This window comes from Balaenoptera borealis (assembly GCF_965194805.1).
Source record: "Balaenoptera borealis genome assembly, chromosome: 12".
Lineage (NCBI taxonomy): Eukaryota > Metazoa > Chordata > Mammalia > Artiodactyla > Balaenopteridae > Balaenoptera > Balaenoptera borealis.
Window position 1 is genome coordinate 77,024,007 of NC_138869.1, and position 16,463 is coordinate 77,040,469.

Genomic DNA, 16,463 nt, shown 5'->3' on the forward strand with positions numbered 1-16,463 from the left:
TCGCGTGACTGTGGAACAGGCCCCGCCCCTTGGAGCCGTCAAAACAATTGCCTCGAGCGGCAGCCATGATGGATTTAAAGGCGCAGTACCGGCAAGAGCGGCAGCCAGACCGACGGACTGCGGGTGAGTCTTTGAGGGTACCTCTGGGGCTAAGAGTTGAAGTCCCGCTACCTCTTTCCTGCACTCCCAGACAAACGAACAAATGAGCCCCTCCGACCGAACTTACACAACTCCAGTCAGCCTTAAAAACTCCACCCCTCCCCGCGATTCTTCCCGCCCCTCGGCGTCCAGACAGAGGGACAGACGGCCTGCCCCGCCCCCTGCGCTACAGACTGACTCAGTGACCTCGGGATTGTCAGGCCCGGGTCCTCGTCCGTGACGCGGACCTCGGCCGTCCACCCGCACCACCTCCCGTCACCCCTGCCCATCTCACTCTATCCCCACCCTGGGCCTCAGGGCAGGTCGACAGCCTGGGACACTTCTCCACCGCATTCCCAGGCCCGGGAGACCAGCTCCCAGCGCCGCGTTTCCCTGTGATCCCGCAGCCGCTCAGAAGACTTGCCATTCTTCCCTGCATCATCGGGCGTCTGGGAGGCACCCTAAGGTGACTCCTCTCAGAGACAGTTAGTATGTGATCGTGATAGACACAAAACCATAGAAATGACTGGGCTAGGAGTGACCAGGTCTTCCTCCTCACCCTTTCCCAGGCACGCCCCTTGCCGCAGGTCTCAGATCAAATCTCACTCCCTTCTTGGGAGAAAATAGCTCCCCAGGCTTGGGGTGGGAGGTTGGCTTGGGGAAGGAGGAGGGACATTGGTCGTCTTTGAAGACCTGTAGGCAGGGGAGGGAGGGCGTTTGTCCTGGGTGGGGCTCCATGCCAGGTCCTCTGGGTGGCTGTGAAGTGGTGAGAGAAGGGGTGGGAACTCTGGGCTTCTGGACTTTGGGCAGGGCAGATCCTTCTGAGTTCCTGGCTGTTTGAACAGAGTTTCTTCTGAGCTCCCACCTGAACACCACAACCAAGGGCTATATACAGGTAAGAAAACTTCAAAGATGAGAAACAAGGCCCTTTTGAGGAAGCAGGAAGACAGCCTGAGACCTGGGGTTTCAGGCTAGTGGGGAAAGAGGCAGAGCTGACCAGGTTTGGAGATGCTAGGCTTAGTTAGCCCCATGGGTGACGCAACCTGAAGACTTTGAGCCTCTAGGCCCCTCTTATCTGGGTCTTGTGATGAAGGCTCCTCTCTTTTTCTGTCCCTCTCTTTCTTGGTTTAACTTTGAAACCTATTCCTTCCCCTGTTTTGAAAACTTTGCACTATTTTCTGCATACCTCTGGTCTGCTTTAACTCCATTCCCTTTGCAGCTCTCTCGGACACCCTCTGTGTTCCCTATAGTGCTGTCTTTCCTGATTCCTTTTGCTAACCCAAGCTCTCTCTCCAGCTCCTTTTCTATTGTGTTCCTTAGTTCTAAATCCCTCTGCTACTTCTCAGCACCTTTGTTCTTTCTACAGTTTTTCATTCACGTCAATTTGCCTCCCTCTCTCTGTCTCATGACCTTAGCTTTGTGTCTGGTGTCATCACAGGCTACCCCCCCACTGGTCACTCTCTCTCTCCAATTAAACCACAGGGTCCCCCCCCTACTGGTTCTCGTCCCTTCATTTGGATCCCTCCCGCCCAAGGCGCTCAGCCACTCTTTCCAATCTTTACCCCGCCTGAGCTCTGTTGTTTCTCTGTAGCCCAGGCAAGGTCCCCCAGCCAGGATGTCGGGCCTGGTATTGGGACAGCGGGATGAGCCTGCAGGGCACCGGCTCAGCCAGGAGGAGATCCTGGGGAGCACTCGTCTGGTGAGCCAAGGGCTGGAGGCCCTCCACAGTGAACACCAGGCTGTGCTGCAAAGCCTCTCCCAAACCATCGAGTGTCTGCAGCAGGGAGGCCATGAAGAAGGGCTGGTGCATGAGAAGGCCCGGCAGCTGCGCCGTTCCATGGAAAACATCGAGCTGGGGCTGAGTGAGGCCCAGGTGAGGGGGAGGAGGTGGTGCCAAGTGGCCCAGGGTAGATGGAGGAGCAGTTGTCTGATTAGGGCTTTGAGGTCACTTGGGATCCCCTTGTCCTAATTGCTTGCATTCATTCACCCAGTAAATATGTATTAAGCCTCTACCATGTGCTAGGCACTACTCTCCTGGACACTAGAGACACATCACTGAACAAGAACAGCCATAAACCTTGCCATCTTGGAGCTTACATTCTAGCTGGGGGAGGCAGACAATACACGAATAAATAAGTGATTCAGTATGCCGCAATGATAACTGTTAAGGATGAAAGGATAAAAATAAAGCAAGGAAGGGGACTGGGGCGTATGGGGAGAGGATACAGTTTGAGATAGGGTGGTCAATAAAAGCCTCATTGAAAAGGCGCCATTTGAGCAAAGATTTGAAGATGAGGGAATGAGTCATACAGTAAACGGGGGAAGAGCATCCTAAACAGAGTGGACAGCAAGTGCAAAGGCCCCGACCTGGAGCCTTCCCGATGAGTTCACTGAGGGGCCAGTGTGGCTACAGGACAGTGAATGAGGACAAGCAAAATAGAAAATGAAGTTGGAGAGGTGGTGGAGGCAGGGGACAGATCCTGTGATACCGTAGGCCCTCGTAAGGACTTGGCTTCTACTTTGAGTGAGACGGAAGCTATTGGAATGTTTTGAGTGGAGAAGTGATGTGGTTTAACATTTTAAAAGGATCATTTGGCTGCAGAGTTGAGACCAGACTCTAGGGGAACAAGGGCAGAAACAGGGAGGCCAGTGAGGAGGCAATTCTCATAATCCAGGTGGGACTTGATGGTGGCTTGGCCCAGGGCGGTAGCTCTAGAGGTGGTGAGAAATTGGATTCAGGGTATGTTTTGAAGGTAGAGTCATCACTACCCAACCCTTCCTCCTGGCCCCTGCCAGTCTTGCCGGCTTCTCTCCCGCCTATCCCTCAACACTCCTATCCAGAGCCCAGCGCTCACAGGATTGCCCACCTAGGTGATGCTGGCTTTGGCCAACCACCTGAGCACAGTGGAGTCGGAGAAACAGAAGCTGCGGGCTCAGGTCCGGCGGCTGTGCCAGGAGAACCAGTGGCTCCGGGACGAGCTGGCAGGCACCCAGCAGCGGCTGCAGCGCAGCGAACAGGCCGTGGCTCAGCTGGAGGAGGAAAAGAAGCACCTAGAGTTCCTGGGACAGCTGCGTCAGTATGACGAGGATGGGCACACCGCGGTGAGCATGTGCAGGCGAGGCTGGCTCGGGGGCGGACAGCTGGGAGTCACCACAAACGTGGGGGCAATTGCTCCATCATCCACAAGGGCCAGCAGCCCTGCCCAGCCTGCCCCCACCTGGCAGAATTCAGGTCCTGACACCAACTCCAGATGGCAGCAAGGGAGAAACAAGGGTCACTCATTCAGTCAACATTTGATCAAATGACTACTATAAGTCAGGCGCAGTGCACTCTGCTGGGGATGCAAAGTAAACAAGGCAGAGTTCCTGCTGTGACAATAATAGGTTTTTTTGCGGGGGACAGATAAGCATTTGGACAATTCCAATTCAGAATCCTAAGCTCTGCAATTAGGGAAAGCACAGCCCCGTTGAGCAAGTCCTAAAATTTGCTCTCAAAATGTGTGGAATTTAACCCTCACTCAACAGGCATTTATATATCTCTGTGCCTTAGGCAATGCAAGAAGATGTGTGGCAGGTAGATGTAAGGAACTACAAAAGAGAGTTTCTGCCTTCTTGAGCTTATCGTGTAGCTGTAGGAACAAGGCTTACATGTGAGAACACGTATGTGACAACACAAACAGCAAGTGCCCAGTGCTGGAGGAGTGGTTCAGTCAGTGTGGGAGGGATCCCAAGGAGATAGGTTCCTGGGGGCTGGAATGGTCTGAAAGATTCACAGAGGAGGTGGGAAGCAGGGATGGGCAAGATTTAGGTTGGATTTTTAAATTTTTATTTTATTTATTTTTTTCTTTGGTTTAGGAATTGGGATGGATTTTGGTCGTCTATGAGGGAGAGGGAGGAGCTTTCTAGACCGGGGTGTGTGTGTGTGTGTGTGTGTGAGATAGATTCATAGATAACGCTCCAGGGCTGGAAAGGTTGTCTGACCCAGGGAAAGTGGGATGATTTGTATGGGACACACTGGTGAATCTGGGCGGGAGAGTTGAAAGTGTTTGTACAAGGCTGCAGTGCCTGGTGGGGTGAAGCATTTTTGCCTGGTGTGAAAGTAGGTTATTCAGTGAGGATTGGGCACTACATTCAGAGTGAGTGGTGGCAGATGAAGGGTGTCAGGCTGAGCTAGACACTTTGGGTACGTGTCAATAAGATAGGACATACCTCTGCCCCCAGGAGAGACAGGACAGACATGTAATCAGTGTAAACACACAGGGATCAACACGGGACTATAATTACAAGAGTTGAGGGGGAGAGAGGTGGAGGATGAGGGTGCTTAGGAAGGAAGGAAGGAAGCCCTCTGGATGTGAAGGAAGGGAAAGTCATGAGATTTTGGCTGAAGCATCTCGTTTTTGTTTTGTTGTTGTTATTTTTTGTTTTTTTTGGCCGTGCCGTGCGGCATGCGGGATCTTAGTTCCCGGACCAGGGATCGAACCTGTGCCCCCTGCAGTGGAAGCATGGTGTCTTAAACACTGGACCGCCAGGGAAGTCCCCATCTCTCATTTTTTATGAACAAGAGAGGCCTAAGCTTGGCGGGACAGATGCTGGCCTTCCCAGGGGCAGGGACATGAACAAGGGACTTGTCCTAGGCCCCACCTGTCAATGATTTCATGGTTTAGAGGGGGCTTGAAGAGGCTATTGAGGCTATCTTGGCCCAGACATGCTGCTTCTTCCCTTCCAGGAGGAGAAGGAAGGTGATGCCTCCAAGGATTCCCTGGATGACCTCTTCCCCAATGAGGAGGAAGAGGACCCCAGCAATGGCTGTGAGTCTGCCTCTGGAGTTGGAAGGTGAAGGGGGGCATCAGGAGGCTGGTCGCAGCTGTGGCCCACCCTGAACACAGGATGCTCACCATCCAGGAATAGGTTTTCCACTTCCTCTGGAGATGGGCCAGGGACCAGTACTTTGATTTCCTCAGCTTCCCCCTTATTCATCAACATGTATTAAGCACTTAGCCTGTGTCAGGCACTGTGCTGGGCACCAGGGAGACGAAGATGAGCACGACACAGGTCTCGCCAGTAAGGAGCTCACAGTCGAGTGGAAGAGTGGCCCCAGAGGGGAAGAGCATGAGCTCCTCAAGGGAAAGGACCAGGTCTTTCTTATCTTTGTATCCCTGGCACAGCCCGTGCCTCATGCTTATTGAGTAGTTTGTTGAATGAACGAATGACTGGGTGAACAAATGGGATTGTGATGGGCACGGGGCAAGGGAGTGGGCAAAAGAGTAGCAGTTGAGGCAGGTCTATGTCGGGAGCCTGGTGGGGGGTAGGCACAGGCACGGAACAAGTCTTAGAGTGGGGTGGGGAGGGCAGACAGCAAAGGGAGAGGCAGCGTCATCTGAGGAAGTCTCCTGTCTTTTTCTGCGATGGTGTAGTGTCCCGTGGCCCGGGTGCCCAGCACAGCGGCTATGAGATCCCGGCGAGGTTGCGGACACTGCACAACCTGGTGATCCAGTATGCAGCCCAGGGTCGCTATGAGGTAGCTGTGCCACTCTGCAAGCAGGCACTGGAGGACCTGGAGCGCACGTCCGGCCGCGGCCACCCCGACGTGGCCACCATGCTCAACATCCTAGCTCTGGTGTATCGGTAAGTACGGCCTCCTCCTCGCACGAACCTGCCTCCACGTTCCCGCCTTGATCCGCCTTTGGCTCTCATGCCTCCTCTCCACAGGGAACCTCTTCTCCCTCCCACCTGGGGGCTTTCGTCTATACCAGACTCTTATTCTTTCATACCTGAGCCCCTGACCTCAGAGAATACTCATCCCTCAGGTTTTTTGCTTCTCTCATCTCTCCTCTGGGGAGGGTCTCCTTCTCTGTTTCTGCCTCTTGCATCTTATGCCTTATGGCCTTCTCTGGGCATGGCAACTCTCAGCGTGTGTCAGTGAACCCCTCTCACTGCTCCCACCAGGCTTCCTGTCTCCTCATGGGGGGGCCCAATCCCTAAATGTACCTCAGTTGTCCCAAAGGGAAGGAAGTAAGGAGATGGCTTAGGGCCAGAGTTCGGGCTAACCCCTTGCCCCTTTTGTCCTCTTACAGGGACCAGAATAAGTATAAGGAAGCTGCCCTCCTGCTGAATGATGCCCTCAGCATCCGGGAGAGCACCTTGGGCCGGGACCACCCTGCTGTCAGTATTCCTTGCCCTCCTTCCCCTGTGCTCTCTCAGCTTGTTCATCTGCTTCCCTCAGCCTGCTCCCTGGGGGTTCTCAGGAGGGAGGCATGAAGACTCATTTCTCCCAGGCACTGTCTGCTGATCCCAGTGGTTCTCAACTCTCTGAGACCCAATGAATCCTTCTTATAATGAACATTTTCCTAAAACTTAACTCGTAGATAATGTAACCAACCTACCTGTATAATTTCCTCAAAAGTTGAATGGTACCCTATTAATATAAAAGAGAAACGAGGAAAGTAATTTATAATAAAATAATATGTATAATACATTACAGTAAAATGAAAATGCAAAACAATAACAGTTGTGTTGAGTACAACAATGCTAGAAGACATAATATAGTAGTCTGATATATAATGACTGAATAACTTTAGATTTAGAAGAAGTAAAACCAGTAAGTCATTCTACATAAAAGTACGTATTAGAAAAATGACAGAGCAGAAGAATTGGCGCGTGCAAGATTAAAATCCAGTGTTAGAATAAGTGATAATGGACCAGATTTACTTGTCTGTGATAAGAGAGAGAGAAATAACCTTAAGTAGGGATAGCATGCCAAGACAAATGCTAGATTTGTCAAAGTGGAGACAATGAGAAATAAGATATTTTTGAAAATGAGCTGACTGTGGAAAAAGAATTCCCTGTGTTATGATGCATGATAGACAGGGAGGGATGATGTAACTCAGAAAACATAACTCTTGTCTTGATATCCCACCAAGTATCAAAGCTTATATTCAGTGTTTGAAAGTCTGGCAGGACCTTCAAAAGATGCCTGAGCTGACTTTGGGAAAAGAATTCCCTGTATTTTGACGTGTGATAGGCAGGGATGATGTAACTCAGAAAACATAACTCCTGTCTTGATATCCCCCACCAAGTATCAAAGCTTATATTCAGTGTTTGAAAGTCTGGCAGGACATTCAAAAGTTGCCTGAGCTGTCCCACACAGGCAGTACATCTGTAGCATCCTTGCCTCCCCAAAGGCTCCTAATATTTATGGCAACCAAAAAAAACCCTGCCTCCAGAAATGTCCACAAATCTATTTAGAGGGTGATACCACCCCCATGGAGAACCTCAGAGCCACGGGGGTCAGTACTTTCCCCTCCGCCGCCTCTGGTTCGGGTGGCAGAGTCCATTTGTCTGGGCGTTGTGCAGCGTGGCACCCTGCTGTTCAAGGTCCTTTGCAGCACCAGTTTCTGATGGGGGCAGGCCTGTCTTCCTAGGTGGCTGCCACACTCAACAATCTGGCTGTGCTTTATGGCAAGAGGGGCAAATACAAGGAGGCGGAGCCGCTGTGCCAGAGGGCCCTGGAGATTCGAGAAAAGGTGCCTGTGCCCTCTGCCTGTTCTTCCCTGTTGTGGTGACCCCTCCTCCACCATCTCTCTTCTGATCTACCCTTGCCCCTCACTTCTTTTCGTCTCACCCCCCATCTCTGCCTTATCCCCTGTTCTATCATTCCCTTCCCCCTGCTCCCTGCATGGGCACGTGCACACACACACACGCACACGCACAGACACACACACACACACAAGCACACGCATAATCACAGCCATCTGTCTGTCCTTTGTACTCCTCCAGGTCCTGGGCACCAACCACCCAGATGTGGCAAAGCAGCTGAACAACCTGGCCCTGTTGTGCCAAAACCAGGGCAAGTATGAGGCTGTGGAGCGCTATTACCGGCGGGCACTGGCCATCTATGAGGGGCAGCTGGGGCCGGACAACCCTAATGTAGCCCGGACCAAGAACAACCTGGTGAGGGCAAAGGTGGTGGGAGGAGGGAAGGGGAAGCATCATAGTCTGGTACACTGACCTCATCGCCTTTGTGCCCTGCTCTGGGGCTGCCTTTGGGGCTGAGGGGTCTGCTTCCTTCCCGTGGGAAGGCAGAAGTTCCGTAGCCTCTTGGGAGTTGAGTGGAGTGGGAACACCCTGGACCCTGCAGCTAGACAAAGAGGTGTGAGGTGGATCTCTGGGGAAAGTCATAAAGAGACCAAGAAGTGGAAATCCCAGGCCTGGCCGAGACCTTATCTCTACCTCTTGCTCCTGTGTTTTTGCCTTCCTGCCCCCAGGCTTCCTGTTACCTGAAACAAGGGAAGTATGCTGAGGCTGAGACACTCTACAAAGAGATCCTGACCCGTGCCCATGTGCAGGAGTTTGGGTCTGTGGATGGTGAGTGGTGAGGGCCTGGGCAGGGAGCTGCAGGGAGGAAAGGAAATGCAGACCAAAGGTTGGGGGGTTGACCACAATGGTTCCCAAGGGGGAGCCAGACCCCTTTAGTCCAGCCCTGTCGGCCTCTGGGTCCTGGCTCCCCCCGTACTGTCCAGCTCCGTTCTCTAACCTCGCCACCCCATCCCATGTATCACCCTCAGACGACCACAAGCCCATCTGGATGCATGCAGAGGAGCGGGAGGAAATGAGCAAAGTGAGTGGGGGGCCCAGCCTGGGGCGCCCGAGGCTACCAGGGCCTCTGACTTACTCCTGCCCCAGCCCAGCTCCTCATTTCCCATCCAAGCACCAGCCCCAGGTGCATGGTGCCTTCCCCAGCCCAGCCTGCACCCCAGCCCTGCGCCAGCTTGTACCCCAGCGTCTCGGTACTCTCATCTCTGGCTTCACCTCCCGCTCTGTCCTCCTGCAGAGCCGGCACCGTGAGGGCAGCACGCCCTACGCCGAGTATGGAGGCTGGTACAAGGCCTGCAAAGTGAGCAGGTGAGCTGCGGGTGAGCAGCCGGCTTGGCCTCCGATGCCCTCCATCCAAGCCCGGCTTCCAGCTTCCTGGACCTTCCCCTTCTTCACTTGGACCTTCCCTCGGCCTTAGCTCTGCTCCCTCTCTCCTGCTTGTTTTCTGAGTCCGTCTTCTTTTCCTTCCCTGGTCTCCCCCGTCACAGCCCCACAGTAAACACAACCCTGAGAAACCTCGGAGCTCTGTACAGGCGCCAGGGAAAGCTGGAGGCAGCTGAGACCCTGGAGGAATGTGCCCTGCGTTCCCGGAAACAGGTCAGAGACCAGGAGGGGAAGGAGGTCTGCAAGGTAGGGCCCTGGGGACAGGATGGAGGACCACTGAGGCTGCTTGTGACTCTCTGAAGGGTAAGAGGAGAGGCTGAGGAGGAAGACAGGACAGGCAGGTGAGACTCTTTTGTGACTGTGGTTGTTTTTTAAGTGTGTTCTTACCCCCTACCTGCCCTTTGTGGTCAGGACTCCAAGTTCAAGGTTCACTTCACTAAATGGGACTATTATAGGAAGCCCTGCCTTTTAATAACGTGAAGAATCTTCTGAGGTGGGGCACGGGCAGTGTGGGTGAGAGGGTTGTGGTTGAGGGGAATCAGAGTTTCTCAAATTGAGGGTCTTGACTCAGTGGGTCCTGAAATCAATTCAGTGTGGGCCTCAGCTAAAGATCGATGTGTATCTATATGTGGGAACGCATTGCAAATAGAAAAGGTGCGTGTACTGGGAAGTCTCAAAGAAAAATGTTTTCTTTGTTGCGGCTGATGGTGAGAAAAAGTTTGGAAGCCCCATCCTGAGGAGTTCAGAAGTGGGAAGTCCCAGCTCCTTCCTTTTCCTTCCAGGGCACTGACCCTATCAGCCAGACCAAGGTGGCTGAGCTGCTTGGGGAGGGTGACAGTGGAAGGACCTCCCAGGAGGGCCTTGGGGGCAGTGTGAAATTCGAGGGAGGTGAAGATGCCTCAGTGGCTGTGGAGTGGTCAGGGGTAAGTCTGATCGTCGCCCCTTGATCTCTCCTGCCTCTCCTGCTGGTGGTGGTGAGAGGCTCTGAGCCTGTAGGATGCGTGTAGGATGTGCGTGTCGGAGGGGGCGTTGTCCCCATCCCAGTTTAGTTAGCCCATCCCTCTCAGGGGTCTCTCTGCAAGCCAGCTGTTGACCAGGCTCTTGTTTTCAGTCGCTGGGCTTTGGTGGGGAGGGGGAGGTGTGCAGAATAAATGGCAGGAGTAGACTCAGAGGCCAGTCTGCCTGGGATCCCTTTAGCTTCTGTTCCCCATCCCTCTCTGCCAGGATGGCAGCGGGGCCCTGCAGAGGAGTGGCTCTCTGGGCAAGATCCGAGATGTGCTTCGTAGAAGCAGTGAACTCCTGGTGAGGAAGCTCCAGGGGACCGAGCCCCGGCCCTCCAGGTACACCCTGAGACTGAGATATGGCAGAGTAGGCAGGTGAACCCTGGCCTCCAACTCCGCTTGGCCCCTCATCTCTGGAGGAGAAGAATCTTGGAGAGAAACGTGGAGGAGGTCACTGGGGTGGCCGTGGAGAGAGAGTGTGGGAAAAATGGGTGCCCCAGCGCGGGGACAACAGTACCTGAGCAGATGCTGGTAACTGATGAAGACAAGAGAGTGCGTGTATGTATTTGTGGGGTGAGGTCAGATGGTGGGGAGGCAATGATCTGAGTGTGTGTGGTGGTGCCCAAGAGTCCCAAGCGTTAGGGCCACCCATGGGACGAGAAGAGGCCTCGATTCTTTCTTTTCCATTGTAGCGGCAACATGAAGCGGGCGGCCTCCTTGAACTATCTGAACCAACCCAGTGCAGCACCCCTCCAGGTGAGAGCAGTGCTCATGAGTGTATTGGTGGGTGAGAAAGAAAGGATAAGCCCAGTGGGGAGAGGGGAGAGTCATCTGGGATGAAGGCTCTGCCAGGGAATTGGAGGTGGGCAGACAGGAATCAAGCAGCTTGTTGGGGGTGGTGACCGCCAAGGGACAGTTTTGGGCCAGAGATAGTAGCAAATAAATTAATCAGGAGGGGAACAGGAATGAATGTTCTCTAAATGGGTACTTTGGAATTATGAATAATTCAGGAATGATTTGGGGATACTAATTGCTCTCCCCCTATAGCCACCATACTCCTCACCTTGGGGACTCAGCAGTAGATGAGAAGGGAGAAAGAAAAAAAAAGCATTAACTCATCTCCATTTGAGAAAACAGCAATGACATTTTTTTTTTTTTTTTGGAGAAGAGTTCTCTGCTTTATTTCATTAGCGATGTCAGTGAGAAATTATGCAAAGGATGTATTGATGAGAATTAGTCTCTATAAGGTTACCCCAAAGCACTTTTACATCATGATATTGTAGAGATCGTATAAAGACTGTACAAGTTATATAACAAGAAATGAGTCTCTGTTAAAGAAGTAGCAATGACATTTTAATGGGAAACGACCACCTGTATCAACACATTCAAAGTGTATGCCAATATTCATGTGGTTCTTCCAGGTATTTTCTCCACCAGATTGTGGCCTTCTGGGAAATCATAGCAAAGACTAAACAAAGCCCAGAGCTTGGGGTTGAGGTTACAGGCTCCATCCTAGGTCCAGAGAGAGACTGCAGCCGTGAGATGGATAAGACTCCAGGGGACAGTCTTTGGGAGGCTGAGGTCCCTGGGCTGATGGCATGCTATTGTCTATTTCAGGTCTCCCGAGGCCTCAGTGCCAGCAGTATGGACCTCTCTTCAAGCAGCTGACATTCAACCCACCCCCCCTAGGTCTGCTGGGTCCCCCACACAGCCCTCACAGCATTCCCTATTGCTCCTGGCTCTTCCAGCCCCAAGGTGGGACAGTGAAGGGGGAGCGGTTAACCAGAAGATTGCTGCTGCCCTTAGGGTCTCAGCTCCCTCCTCAGGAATCCCCCTCAGGAAGGACCCTCAGGACATCCTCTCCCCACCCTGTGGTCCTCTAGAGTAGCTAGCTCTACTACTAGGGCCCCCAGAGTGGGTAAGGAGCAGGTGTGCACCTCAGAGATGCAGCCTGCTGCTGGCTTTTCTGTCAGAGGGTTTGGGGCTGGCCAGCGAACCTGCCTTGCCCTGGCCTCTCTTGTTCCCTCTGCTGCCTCACTTCAGGTCCATGTATTTCACTTTTCCTAAATAAAAGAATCAGGTAACCATTCAGCCACTTGAGTCCTAACTGAAGAGGGTAGGAAGCAAGGGTGGTGTTGGGGCCCCTCACAGAAGGGTGAGGGGCAGTGATGGATGGGGCAATAGGAGGAATGTTGCTTCTTGGATCTCTCCTCTCTTCCTTCCCCTGTTCGTATCCTCTCCAGCAGGGCCTGCAGGCAGGCGTCTGGGGGATGGGGGGAGGCCTACAACCCAAGGAGAAGGTGCTGTGGACTGGGTTGTCAGGGACATGTGGCGGCCATGTGGCAGGACCCTGGAGTCCTGGCGCCACTGCTCCTGGCCTGTGAGGCCCTCTGTGGTGGCCCCTCCTCCTCCCAGCTGCTTGGGGGAAGGGAGGTCTAAGCAGGCCTGGGGGGCCCTCCGGAGCCAGAGGGGGATGAGGCACTTACTATCCATACCCTCTCGGCATATCCTGGAGGCCCAGCAGCAGCTGGGGCCCATCTTCCAAAGCTTGACTCCTCCTGACCCGCCTCCTACACCCCTTGCTGCTTTCACAACAAAGAAAGAATGTGGGGGTGGTGGCGCTGGGGGTGGGGGGCGCCTGGAACAAGGGCTGTACTGGGCCTCCCCACAGCTGGAGACTTGGCCATGCCCTGACACAGCCCAGACTGCCTGGAGATGGACTTGGGATGAATTTGTCAGTTTAACAGCCTTCAGCCTGGTGTTCAGAGAGCCCAGTCTCTCTCTACCTTTGGGTTCAGATTGGTCCAGAGCCAAACCAGACCCTAGCCATGCACTGGTCCTCCTCTTCTCCAGGCTACTTCTCTCCTGGGGCTCCACAGTATCTCCAGGTTACCTTGCTTGGGGACACCAAGGACACCCTTCTGTTCTGGATCTCCCTCCGGATTTCAGGTTGCTGAGAAGTGAGCCAGAGCCCACCCTTTCCCCTCCCGCCCGGAGAATTTGGGGGGAACTGTTGGTCACAGCCCTCAGGAAAGCCCAGAAACCACGGTCTTCCCCAGGAGCCACGAAATTACAAAAGTCACTTTAGGTCCCTGCACACTAGGTGGTAGGCACAGCATCCGCTCCCCTATCTCGCTCAGGTCCCCACACTCCCCCGGGGCCTCCTCTCTGTCCCCCATCCGTCTCCAGACCCCTCCCCCAACTAGGAGCTCCTCCCCACAACGGCGGGGAGGGGGGCGTCGAGGGGGCGTCGCGGGGCGGGGCTTGGCGGTGGCGGTGGCGGCGGCGGCGGCGGCGGCGGCGGCGGCGGCGGCGCGCGACGGCTCGGAGGTACCGGGCGCGCGCGGCTCCGGCTCGGGACGCCTCGGGCTCTGACTCTGGCTGCGGCTGCTGCAGCGGCACTCGCGCTCCGGTGCGCTCGGCCTCCTGGGCCCGCCGGGGAGCGCTGACCGTGAGCCCGCCGTGCGCCCGCCCGCCCCCTTCCCCGGGCCCGCCGGGATGGGAGCCGCGCGCGGAACTCCGAGCAGCCCTCGCTGGCTGCCCCTGCTCAGCGTCCTGCTGCTGCCGCTGCTGGGCGGTGAGTCCCGGCGAGCTGGGGGAGCGCGGGAGCCCCTAGGGCCAAAGGGGGCGCCGTGGAGGTGGGCTTGGACAACTGGAGCGGGGGAGACACCCGGGCGTGGGGCAGGGGCTCGCTGGGCGGGGGACGAGGTCCCGGCGGCCGGGAGATGGCGAAGCCCCCGCTTACTCGGCCTGGCCCCTCTCGCCCCCGCGCCCGCGAGGACGCGTTTCCAGCCTCCCGGGAGTTTTCCCGGCCCGAGCCGAGAGTTTGGCTCGGGAACTGACGGGAGTTGCTGGCTCCCGGGCTCCAGTGGGGCGTTTCTTTGCGGGGGAGAAACGGCGCCCCCCCACACTTAGGGGGTGCAGCGCGGTGGCTGAGGGTGGGGGAGATGGAGTCCCCCCGGCAGGCTCAGCCTAGGTGAGGGAGGCCGGCCTGTGGCCGGATGCGGGACCGACCGGCGCGCGGGGCGCGGAGCTTTGTTACCTATGCCGGCTCGACGCTCCCGGCTTCCCTCCTCCAAGTTCCTGGGCCAGGCTGGGGACCCAGACGGCCCTGCTGGTGAGGGCGGAAGAAGGGAAAGAAGAGTGAGGGTCCGTCCCATCTCCTCCAGCTCCCGGCCCGAGCCCTGAGCCCACTCCCTCCCAGGGTCGGATCTGGGAGCTGAGAGTCCCAGGCTGTCTCGGTGACTCATGTGTGAAGGCCGCTGCCAAAATCGGGCATGGCTGGCCTGCAAAGGTGCGGACGGGGTTGGTTCTGCTCCTTCCTGGATTTCCATGCTCTCTCTCCCCAGCAAGGAAAGAAAATCTCTCTTTTTACGGACAAAAAGGCAAAAAGAGTTCATTCTGTCTTCTTGGAGGGCCTCAGCATTTTGATGAGGGTGTGGCCCCTATCTCTAGGGCAGACTGGACCCGAACCCTCCCCCCGCTTTATTTCCTGGCTTGATCACACCTGAGAGTCACCACCGAGGTGTTGAAGTGCTTTAGAGGAAAGCGCCAAGCTACCCGCACACCCCAAACACTCTGGACTGGAAGTATGCCCCTCCCACCCCGTGCCCCCTTCCAAAACCCAAGATCTTTGGTGATGATCCTGGCAGCAGCCCTCTCTGGGGGAACTGTGCCCAAGAGACCTGGTCCGAGCTTATCACTTTCCTCCTCTTTTGAAGAGTGGCCATGGGGAGGGTGGGGGTAGAGAATTGCCTTTTCTGACATCTCCCTGGCCTGCCAGCTGTTGAGGGGTTTGGTGCTGATGGAATGGAACATCTCCCCCACCCCTAGTTGTAAAAGCAGAGGTAATTGTAACCCAGGACCGAGAGGTAAGACCAAGTTCCCGGGATTCGGAGGAGGTGTTTCTGGAGCTGCCCTGTGTTCCTTCTGATGTGTGGGGTGGTAATGCTCACGGCAGAACCCACATCTGCTCCCGGAGGCAGTATGGAAGTTTTTTGCACAGCCAGCATAGGGGGCCCAGCCATATGGGCCGGTGGCCCAAGCTCACAGGCTTCCTAGGTCTGCAAGCTGTTTGGGTTTTGGTGTATGGGGTGCCAGACATGGCTACCTTCACTGCTGATGTTTAGAGTTCTGGGGAAGATTCTGGTGGAGACGGGGCTCTTGTTCAACAAATGCTAAATTCCTAAATTCCTTCCATGAGAAGACGACTCTGACGTTAAGCGATGTTAATCCGGTGACTGGTGTTTAGCGAAGGGGTGGGTTCTGGTGGGGGGAGTTAGGGCAGGCTGAGGGCTGGGGACTGGAGGTCTGGAATCTCCTCTGGGGGTGGGGAGATGTCTTGTGCTCAACAAAGGAACATTTTAATGAGAGCCTTAAATCAGTTCCATCAAATGTGTCTTAGTGTGGAACCTGCCCATGCGCTGTAAACAGTTTCAGTCGAGGCTGAGGCGCCTGCTGTCTGTCTTCTGGTGAAATCCGGGGGCTCAGCCCACCCCTGGACGGCATGACTTCAGGGGGCAATGATTTTTCAATAGATAACAGTAGATTTTTCCATCTCATTGTGTAATTAGCTGGATTTGTAGTGAGACCCCGCTGCTAATAAGGCAGGAGTAGGGGACCTAGGCTGGCTAGGTTTGTGGATTAGGCCATTTTGAAGTTTGGGTAATTATGCTGTAAATGGCTGAGGAACTTTCCGAACTTTGAGATCCCCGTTGTGATAAACGTGGTGGAGGAGGAGGAGAGGGCTTGACGTTTGAAACCTGGGAACCTGGGATTCTTCGCCTCACCGCTGGAATGGTTGGTTGGGGTCACTACCCATCCCTCTTCCCACCCCCGTCTCTGGGTTCTTTTCTCCAGGATCTTGTTTCTTTGGGGAAATTGAATTGTCGCGTCCTGAGATGGCTTCTACAGCCTGTAATTCAGGCCTTTTATCAGTGATGGGCTTTCTCAGATGTTGGGAAGTATGGCGGGAGGGCTAGAGTAATTTCTGCTCATCACCTGCCAAAGGATCTAGTCAGACTCCTGGCGTTCAGAGCAGGGCTGAGTGGTGGAGAGAGCCCAGGCCATCGGGCTGAAGTGTTTGCCCAAACAGCAACTCAAGGTTCTTTGACAGGCCCTGTGGCCCTGGCAGATTTCTTCACCTCACAGTTTGCCTCCTCTGTAAAGGGACTTAACTTCCTGAAGTTGTGCTGAGGATTAAATGTAATGAAGTATATAAAGGGCCCCTTTCTTGTTCTTTCCTCTCCGGTGGTGTGCTGCCAGCATACCTTTCCAGCTTTACAATCACCCCCAACAATAAACATGTTCCACTCACTGGAACCCTCCATTCCAGCCCAACTAGTCTCT

The 16,463-nt window shown here is 54.7% G+C and overlaps 2 protein-coding genes across 7 annotated transcripts in view; both read left to right on the forward strand.

The window, feature by feature from the left end:
- Positions 1-36: 36 nt before the first annotated feature.
- On the forward strand, positions 37-12,206 carry KLC4 (kinesin light chain 4). 6 transcript variants are annotated; one of them, XM_082345484.1, is made up of 17 exons: positions 37-123; positions 949-1,033; positions 1,730-2,011; positions 3,010-3,240; positions 4,865-4,946; positions 5,553-5,763; positions 6,213-6,300; positions 7,560-7,661; positions 7,915-8,088; positions 8,403-8,502; positions 8,703-8,755; positions 8,969-9,039; positions 9,219-9,327; positions 9,897-10,037; positions 10,339-10,454; positions 10,808-10,871; positions 11,733-12,206. In XM_082345484.1, the coding sequence occupies exons 3-17, from the start codon at positions 1,754-1,756 to the stop codon at positions 11,781-11,783; spliced, it is 1,851 nt and encodes a 616-aa protein (XP_082201610.1). In that variant the 5' UTR covers positions 37-123; positions 949-1,033; positions 1,730-1,753; the 3' UTR covers positions 11,784-12,206. The 6 variants fall into 6 exon arrangements, with proteins under 6 accessions (XP_082201610.1, XP_082201611.1, XP_082201612.1 ...); XM_082345483.1 differs by having other exon boundaries at positions 62-604; XM_082345482.1 differs by having other exon boundaries at positions 105-123; positions 984-1,033.
- A 1,203-nt stretch (positions 12,207-13,409) lies between these two features.
- Positions 13,410-16,463, forward strand: part of PTK7 (protein tyrosine kinase 7 (inactive)) — a 59,910-nt gene continuing 56,856 nt past the window's right edge. Inside the window, exon 1 of the mRNA XM_082345477.1 lies at positions 13,410-13,692. Coding sequence (XP_082201603.1) covers positions 13,614-13,692 — 79 coding nt within the window. The 5' untranslated portion in view covers positions 13,410-13,613. The remainder of the gene's footprint in view (positions 13,693-16,463) is intronic.